Source organism: Lolium perenne, chromosome 6 (assembly GCF_019359855.2).
Source record: "Lolium perenne isolate Kyuss_39 chromosome 6, Kyuss_2.0, whole genome shotgun sequence".
Taxonomy (NCBI): domain Eukaryota; kingdom Viridiplantae; phylum Streptophyta; class Magnoliopsida; order Poales; family Poaceae; genus Lolium; species Lolium perenne.
The window spans coordinates 202,104,910-202,114,347 of NC_067249.2; the positions used below are offsets into that span (position 1 = coordinate 202,104,910).

The 9,438-nt window shown below is 45.9% G+C and overlaps 1 protein-coding gene across 1 annotated transcript; it reads left to right on the forward strand.

Annotated features, from left to right (window-relative positions):
* Positions 1-680: 680 nt before the first annotated feature.
* On the forward strand, positions 681-3,049 carry LOC139832128 (uncharacterized). The gene is made up of 2 exons (XM_071821639.1): positions 681-2,779; positions 2,865-3,049. Exon 1 carries the CDS (start codon positions 1,445-1,447, stop codon positions 2,513-2,515), a length of 1,071 nt encoding a protein of 356 aa, XP_071677740.1. The 5' UTR covers positions 681-1,444; the 3' UTR covers positions 2,516-2,779; positions 2,865-3,049.
* The last annotated feature ends 6,389 nt before the right edge of the window (positions 3,050-9,438 follow it).

Here is a 9,438-nt window from a genome sequence, read left to right on the forward strand (position 1 = left end):
CTTATTCTTCGGGTAGTGGGCCTTCAGTAAACCCCGGGTACTATCTTCGGCAGGCCCATTTGGGATGCCTATGTCAGTAGCCCCCGAGATTTTGCTTGAATCGTAGAATCAGGGAAAATCTCCACTGTTTATTTTTATTCGAAAGCTTCAACTTTTTTATATTTCTTCACATAAAATTCTATATTGTACAGGGATAATGGTAGTTGGGGCTAGTTCATCTGACGGATCAGGTACTAGTTAACTGCTCTAGTGGCAATCCGCAAAAACCTACTTCAAAATCACGTCCCTGGACATGATCTCGGGATACTGGTGTAAACTTCGACAGGTGCCGCTTAAGGTCTTACCATTCTGTCGAGTCCCAGTCAAATTTATCGGGTACCTAACGCGTCCGTTAGGATTTTTCTTCGTATCTGTTGATACGGATAAAGGTAGCAGAGCGCAGTCTTTGGCGATGCCACGCCCAGCAGAACGGATCTGGGGTCTTACCTTCGCAAATTTGCGGCATTCAGAAATTGATCGCAACTTCGGCGTTCTGAGAATATATTGTCGAGTGCTTTTCCGGCTGTTGGAATGGCACATTTTATCGAGTCAAATATGACTTATATTGCTCTCCCGATGGGAGTATATGTAGAGTTAATTATAACTCGAAATATACTCTCTTGCTTTTCTATTTTTCCTTTGTTAATTTCATCGGGCACGCGAACAGCGTTCCCGATGGGAGTAGCCCCCGAGGCTACAACCAAGAACTTGTGCTTGGTTGTAGGCTCAACATTTTAGTCCACCTTGTCGCTATATTGTCATTATTTCCCAATATGATCTCTTTCTTCTTTTTTTATCTCTCGGGTGCGCGAACAGCGCTCCCGATGGGAGTAGCCCCCGAGGCTACAGCCAAGGACTTGTGCTTGGTTGTAGGCTCCCGCAATTTCTATATTGCCATACTCGAAATTTTACTTTTTGTCGAAGTAGCCCCCGAGCATTTGGGCAAAAACTTGTATTTGATCAAAGGCTCCCGAAGTATTTAATAATTCTCCCTGTCGCCAATCTTCTTTTATTTTCCTTGTCGACATGCTTCCCTTAATCAAATTTACTTCATCCCTGTTGAATAGTCGTGATTTTTCTGCCCTGTGGGTCCATTGCTTCCACCATGTTGACACGTCGTGCAAGTGGGGGACACACGTCCTCCGCTTTTTCTGGCGCACGTACGGTAACGCCTATCTCAGTAAAAATACCTCTTTACCCTTGTATCTAGAAAATCTTTTCTCACCACAGGATTTCTTCATCCAACGGCACACTGCTTCACCCGATTCTTATATAAACCTTTCTTCAACCTCCGTTCATCCCCTCGCTTGCGCCGCTCATCTGTTCCTCTTCGCAAAAACTTCCCTTGCGCCCAACTCTCTCTGATCTTCCGCACTCACGAGCATTGCTCTGCCCATTGTCGTTGATGCCACCGCGCACGCGACTCACTCGCCACAGTACTCCGGAATCCAAGATGGCCGCCGAGGATCTTGAGTGGGAGAGATCCAAAATCTCCAACCAGGACACCAACATGCTGAAGAGGCTTGGCCTCATGAAGAAGGAGGACGCCATCCGCTTTCCCAGCGAAGAAAGCTACCCCAAGCCTCCAATGGAGTACCGGGTTAGTTTTGTTGATCACCTCATCCGCGGCCTTTCGGCCCCAATTCACGATTTCCTCCGCGGTCTTCTTTTCGTTTATGGGATTCAACTGCACCAGTTGACCCCCAATTCCATCCTTCACATTTCTATTTTCATCACACTTTGCGAATGCTTCCTCGGAATCCCTCCCAATTGGGCTCTGTGGAAACGCATTTTCTGCCTCCGCCGTAATGGCTCTCACAACGCCACCTATAACATAGGCGGCGTTGTTATCTGTGTCCGAACTGATGTCGATTATTTCGACGTCAAGTTTCCTGATTCTGTCCAAGGATGGCGCAAAAGATGGCTCTACATTCACGAAGAAAGTGCCAACTCTGTGGAGCACAACATAATTCCTTTCGACGGAAGTGCCAAGATCCAGCGCCGCCGTTCCTGGGACGCTGAAGCTTCCGAAGAAGAGAAAAAGGCGACAGAAGCTCTTATGTCTCGTATTCATCAGCTCCAAAATACTCGAGGCAAAGAACTATCTGGTGTTCAAATCACTGCCTACTTCCTTAGGATTAGAGTGCAGCCTCTTCAGGCTCGCAAAAATCCCCTTTGGACGTATTCTGGTGAAAACGACGCCAACAGAATCTCCAACGATCTTTCTGTAAAGGACTTGGAGAAATTGGTTCGAAGAGTTTCTCGACTAGCCAAGAAGGATCCTATTCCCTCCTCTTGTCGAGTAGAACCATACAGTGCTTCCAATCCTCTTCCCGAGGTATTTTGTCTTCTCGAGTTTATGTCTTGTTCTAAACTTTTCCTTGCATCTCATTGTATTGGTATCTCGCTAATTTTCTTTTGTCGCTATTTTCTTGCAGAACCATCCTACTATGGCTTCCCTTCCTCCTCTTCCTGAGGATGGAGAAGTCGAAGAAAGGACCATTGTCACGGATGATAATCAGGAAGCTCCATCTTTTGTGAACGAACCCGTGGATTCTCGAAAATCTGCGGGTCATTCTGAAGATACTTTATCGGCACAATCTCCTCCCCCCGCTGTCTCTCCAAGAGGCAAAAGGAAAAGGAACGATGTCGAAGATTCTGGCACCTCTAAGGCTGAAGAAGTTGTTCCTTCTCATCCGAAGGCAGCTTATGATCCTTATATTGAATCCCTCGTCAGCTCGTAAGTCGTCTTTAGTGCTCCCTATTTTTGTACTCGAAATATTTATCTTGTCTTGCTTTTTAAGCTGCCGATTGTTAATCAACAGTGATGACGAGGAAGAAGTACCAACTACTGACGTGGCTCCTCGGACAAGCACGTCACGTACTGTACTTGCCTCAGACACGCTAGTTGAAGGAGAAGAATCCTCGCCTCCTCAACAAAACGTCGTCACCACAACTCCGCCAGGAAGCCCCCTTGCTCCTTCACCAAAAAGGACAAGGGTTGAAAAGATTGTTGAGCCTACCCCTCAATTGGGCAGTTCGTCGACTCTGCTCTTGGATGATGTAAGTTTGTTGATATCTGTGTTTCCCCTATGTTGCTTTTTTTTTACGTCTTCACTCTCTTTTTCATGTCGGTGCTTCTTTTCCTGCGTTCTTCTTTAATAGCCCATGATCAAAGAGCTTCTCCGCATTGGGTCCCAATTTATTGGGTACCGTGAGTATGCTAGCAGAGCCGAAGGTAACGACCTTTAAACTTTCCGTTTTTTCCTTGACTTTTTGCTCCTGTTGCTTGTCGCGATTTTTGATCTTTCTTCTCTCTTTTTTTTTATATCTCGACAGAGAAACTTGCAGAGGCCAACGAACGTGCCGACGCACTTGCTCAAAAACTTGAGCAAAGTGAAGCGGCTCGTAAGAAAGCCGAGCTTGTTGCTAGTGAAGCCAAAGCCGAGGCTGATGACGCTAGAGCAAAGGCTGCTAGTGTCGAGGGATTGCAGAAAAAACTTGAGGATGCTGTAACTGCCTTAGACGAGCACAAAGCTGCACAAGCTTCTCGTGAACAAGGAATCCTCAAACGTCTGAAATCCCAAAGTCGACGCACTTTCAGTAAGTTTTTTGATCCCTTCTATTTTTACGAGAGTCACTGTTTTTTGTTGTTTGACCCACATTTTATTTCCTTGGCAGACCAAACAAACCAGGAATTTGATCTGTCGAATCCTGTCGACGACCCTCTCATTGATGCACTTTCCTATCTGGAGCTGCATGGATCCGAAATTCGTGAAGGCGTGGCCAATGCTAATGCAGGATTGTCAGGGTTGTTCCCCTACTTCTTCCCGAAGAAAGAGGAGCCCTCGACTTTCCTTAATCTCGCCAAGATGTTCAATTCATCAGAAGACCTTGGACTGAAGATGCGCCAAGAAAATATGAAAATTGCTGTCGAAAGCACTGTCGCTTTGGTTGCTGACAGTCAACAGGCTGTTGATTGGACGAAAGTTGGCGACACCGAGCAGATAGAGCAATCAAGATGGAGGTCGTTGATTAAGGCAGCCAAGCCCAACACGAAGAAGATCTTGGCCTATCTCGGGATCAAACCAGCGTCGACTCCTAGCTCATCAAGGCCGGAGGTCTAGTTGCATGCCTCTGTTTTTCTTTCTATTTCTTTTGCTCTTGTCGCCAAAGTAGTCATTTGGCGACACGTACTTCCTTAGCTTCACTGTAATGCCCTTGTAATTATTCCAAGAGATTAATGAAAACTCTATCTTTGCTTGTTGTTTGATGTTGTCTTGTTTAAATTTCAGTTGATATTTGATAACTATACTGCATCTTCCGCTCCTTCCAATGTTTCGCCTTCTTCTTCTCGCGCGAGGAGAGCTTTTGCTGATACTGCACCTGTCGACGATACCTTGTCGCAAGAACTGGATGAACTTCGACAGCAACTTCAGTATGCGAAGAAACAAACACTTGTGATGATGGAGCAATCTCGTAAGTCATCTGAAGCCGAAAAAGTTGCTCTTCAACAAGCTCGCGAGGCCGTGGCTGCTAAGGAAATTGCTGCTTCCGAGGCTGAAAAGGCGACTACTCGAGAAAATTTCATGCTCGAATTAATGAATGAAGCCAGTGCGGATATGTCGGGTATGCTTGTTTTATCCTCCGATATCTTTCATCTTCATGCTATGTCTCTTAAAGGTTTCCACTTCGTTGTTTTGATAGGTTCCTTTGCGATCTTTCTTTGCCGAGGAAGAGAGGGTAAATGCTAGGACGAACCTCCTTGTTAACCTTTCCCTGGACCATGGTTCTTTGTTTTGGGCTACCCCAGAGAGGACCCGCCAAATTGTCAGATTTCAAGATCGCACCTCTCAAACTCGCGATTTTCTTGACTTCTGTACCAAGACCTTGTCCATGGTTTACAACTCCATGTTTCCTCGGAACGTCCAACCAAAAACTCTTCCTGAATTAATGGAAAGATTCAAGGATGCTCGCAGTATCCATGATTTTGTCAAAGCTCAACTGGTAGCTGGCGCCAGATTTGCTCTTATCATGCTCCAGATCTGCCACTCAAATCTTGACCTTACCCAAGTTGTCGCGAAAGTTCATCAAAAGGTAAAACGTCGAAGAGTTGGTGTTGATAGGATTAACACGAAGGTTACGCGGTAGCCGAAGAAATGATTGAGGACCTTCTTCGGATGGACGCCGACTTTTTGCCGATGGCCATTATGCCGATTTTCTTGGCGCTGCTCCCGAAGAAAACGAGTTACTCTTGATGACATATTGAATCAAGACTAGTTATTTTCCTCTTGTAGATATTTCTTTTTGTAACCCATGACTATGATTATATTGTGAAGCAACCACTATATTTCTATGTTTGTCTAGCCCCCGAGTGTCTCGGTGACTCTTTACTATATTTGTATATTTGCGAGGTTTTGAACCAAGGCATTTATATATTTATGGCGAATATGAGCCCCCGAGCTTTTTTATTGAGTACTATTTTGTATTTTTATTGACTCACGAGGTATTTTAATACCAAGGCAAGGCTTTTCTTTTGTCGATGAACTATATTGAAATTCGTCGGAGCAGAGACTTTGATCATGTCGATAAGGAAGAAAGGTTATATTGATACTATCTTTATTATATTGCAGCACCGCGAGCCCGCCTCATTAAAAACCTTCTCCGGCCCCACTCGGTGCCCCGAAAAAGGAAAAGAGTGCGTCTGAAAACTCGCGGGCGTTTCAGTATATTGAAGTTTTACAAGGACTATATTTCGACTCTAGGCGTAGAACCGCCTGAGTTGCGCCACTTTCCAGGGGTTTGGCTCCTCCACCCCTGTCTTCTTGTCCTTTATCCTGTATGCTCCTCCTTCGATTACTTCCGTGACAATGTAAGGGCCAAGCCATGGTGACTCGAGTTTTTCATGACTTTTTTGCGTGAGCCGAAGAACTAGGTCTCCCACCTGAAAAGATCTTGGCCGCAAACGTCGACTGTGGTAATTCTTCAAGTCCTGTTGGTATTTGGTTACCCGAGACAATACTTCGTCTCGGGCTTCATCAAGTGCGTCCACGTCGTCTTCTAGTGCTTTTCTCGACACTTCTTCGTCATATTCGACGACACGTGGAGAGTTGTGCTCTATCTCGATTAGTAGTACTGCTTCTGCTCCATGAACCAAGAAAAACGGAGTTTCCTGTGTTGCTGTGTTTGGTGTTGTTCGGATGCTCCACAACACACTTGGTAGTTCTTCTGGCCAGGTATGCCGAGCTTTTTCCAGTGGTCCTAACAAGCGTTTCTTGATGCCATTGTAGATGATAACATTGGCTTTCTCGACTTGCCCATTGGTTTGAGGATGTGCAACTGACGCAAAGTGCAACTTGATGCCCACCTCTTCGCAATAATCCTTGAATTCGTGGGATGTAAAGTTACTGCCGTTGTCTGTGACGATGCTGTGGGGCACTCCAAATCTGAAGACGAGGTCTTTTATGAATTTTACTGCGGATGCTCCGTCTGGTGAATTTATCGGCTTCGCTTCTATCCACTTTGTAAATTTGTCGACAGCTACTAGCATATACTCCTTTCCTCCTGGCCAGGATTTGTGTAACTTGCCTACCATATCAAGTCCCCATTGAGCAAAGGGGCATGACAATGGTATTGGTGCTAGCTCTGCTGCTGGAGAGTGAGGTTTTGCGGCAAACCTTTGACACGCGTCGCAAGTTCTTACTATGTCCTTGGCGTCCTCGATTGCCGTCAACCAGTAGAATCCTGCCCGAAAGACCTTGGCTGCAATAGCTCGACTACTTGCGTGGTGGCCACATATTCCTTCGTGTACATCCTTCAGAATTATTCTTCCTTCTTCGGGTGTGACACACCTTTGCAAGACGCCTGAAATACTTCGCTTATACAATTCTCCTTTGACCACCGTGAAAGCTTTGGAGCGTCGAATTACTCGCCTTGCCTCAACTGGATCATCGGGTATTTCTTTCCTGAGGATGTATGATATGTACGGCTGCATCCACGGTGTCTGTATCATCATGACCAGGTCTTGATCTTCTTCTTCTTCTTCTTGCTTTTCCTTGGTAGCCCCCGAGGGTTTCTTCTCCTTCTTTTTTGATTTTGTTGATTTGGTGGACCTCTCTGTTATCTCTTCCCAGAATACACCTGGCGGGACTGCAAAGCATTGCGACCCGATGTTTGCAAGAACGTCGGCTTAAATCGTTGCTCAATCTGCTAATATGATTTACTTCGCATCCATCGAACAACTTCTCGAGCTCGTTGTACACCTCCTTGTATGCCATCATGCTATCATTGACTGCGTCACATTGGTTCATAACTTGCTGAGCCACCAACTGTGAGTCGCCAAAAATTTTTAATCGAGTTGCGCCGCAGGCTTTCGCCATCTTCATCCCGTGTATGAGAGCCTCATATTCTGCTTCATTGTTAGATGCGTTAGGGAACGTCATCCGAAGGATGTACTTCAACTTGTCGCCTTCGGGTGATATGAGTACTACTCTGCGCCAGCTCCTTCTAGTCTTTTGGACCCGTCAAAGTTCATGGTCCAGGTTCTCGACAAATACGGAGGTCCTGTATTTTGCAACTCCATCCACTCTGCGATGAAGTCCGGCGGTATTTGCGAATTTATTGCTTTTCTTTTTCATACGTGATGTCCCGAGGGAAAGTTCTATTCCCCAAAGGGAGACACGACCCGTAGCTTCTGGATTGTTCAATATATTTGACAAGGGAGCTTCATTGACCACTATGATCGGGTGTGCCGAAAAATAGTGGCGCAATTTTCGTGCTGTTGTGAACACTCCATATGCTATCTTTTGGTACTGAGGGTACCTTTGTTTTGAGGGTGATAAAACTTCGCTGACGAAGTATACTGGCCTCTGCACGCCGTGGAGTTTTCCTTCTTCTTCCCTTTCAACAACTAGCACCGTGCTCACCACTTGGGGCGTGGCTGCGATATACAGCAGGAGGGGTTCCCGTTCTTTTGGCGCCACCAAAATTGGTGGTGTCGAGATTGTGCGCTTCAAATCCTCGAAAGCTCTGTCGGCTTCTTCGTTCCACTGGAATTTATCTCCTTGCTTTATCAGAGCGTAGAATGGTAACGCTTTTTCTCCCAGCCTAGCGACGAATCTGCTCAAAGCTGCGACTCGCCCCGTTAGCTGTTGTATCTCCTTCAACTTTGTTGGCTTCCTCATTGTTACGATAGCTTGTATTTTGTCGGGATTTGCTTCAATCCCTCTTTGCTGAGACTAGAAACCCCGAAGTTCTCTGCTGGGACGCCAAAGGAACACTTCGTCGGGTTCAGCTTGAGCAGAATTTGTCGAGGTTATCAAAAGTTTCTTTGAGATCCTCGATCAGTGTTGTCCCCTTTTTTGACGTTATGACGACATCGTCGATGTATACTTGTACGTTTTTTCCGATCTGTGTCGCCAAACACTTCTGCATCATTCTCTGATATGTTGCTCCCGCATTTTTTAGACCGAAGGGCATTGTTCTGTAGCAAAACACGCCGTAAGGTGTAATAAACGCGGTCTTTACTTCATCTTCTTCTTTCAATCTGATCTGGTTATAACCAGAATATGCATCCAGGAAGGAAAGACGTTCACATCCAGCCGTGGAGTCGATAATTTGATCGATCCTCGGGAGGGGAAAGTGATCCTTTGGACAATGTTTATTGAGACACGTAAAGTCGACGCACATGCGAAGGACCTTAGTGTTTTTCTTCGGCACCAGCACAGGATTTGCTACCCATGTGGCTTCTGTGAATATCTCTTTGATAAAACCAGCTTCTTGTAGTCGATTGATTTCTGACAGCATGGCTTTGCGGTTTGGTTCCGAAAAACGCCGCAAAGGTTGTTTGATTGGTCTCGCTAGTGGATCCAAGTTTAGGTGGTGCTCGGCAAGTTCCCTGGGTACTCCTGGCATGTCAGCTGGACACCATGCGAAGATTTTCCAGTGCTCACGGAGGAACTCGACGAGCGCGCTTTCCTATGCGATATCCATGTCGTTTGCGATAGATGTCGTCTTTTTCGGGTCTGTCGGGTGAATCTGCACCTCTTTTGAATTTTTCTCAGTACTGAAAGTTGATTCTTTGTTTGGTCTTCCAACGTCTGGCAGTACGTCGTAATCAGTCATGCTTTTTGACGCCAAGTACTCAGCTTGCATCCCGAAAGTTTCTGACAACCGGTGGAAATCCTTGTCGCACTTATCGGCTAAGGCAAAGCTTCCTTTTACTGTGATTGGTCCCTTTGGTCCAGGCATCCTCCACAACAGGTATGTGTAATGTGGCACTGCCATAAATCTAGCGTATGCTGGTCGTCCCAACAAAGCGTGGTACTGTGACGGAAAATCTACGACTTCAAATTCGAGCTTCTCGATTCTATAATTTTCGCGGGTCCCAAACTGAACGTC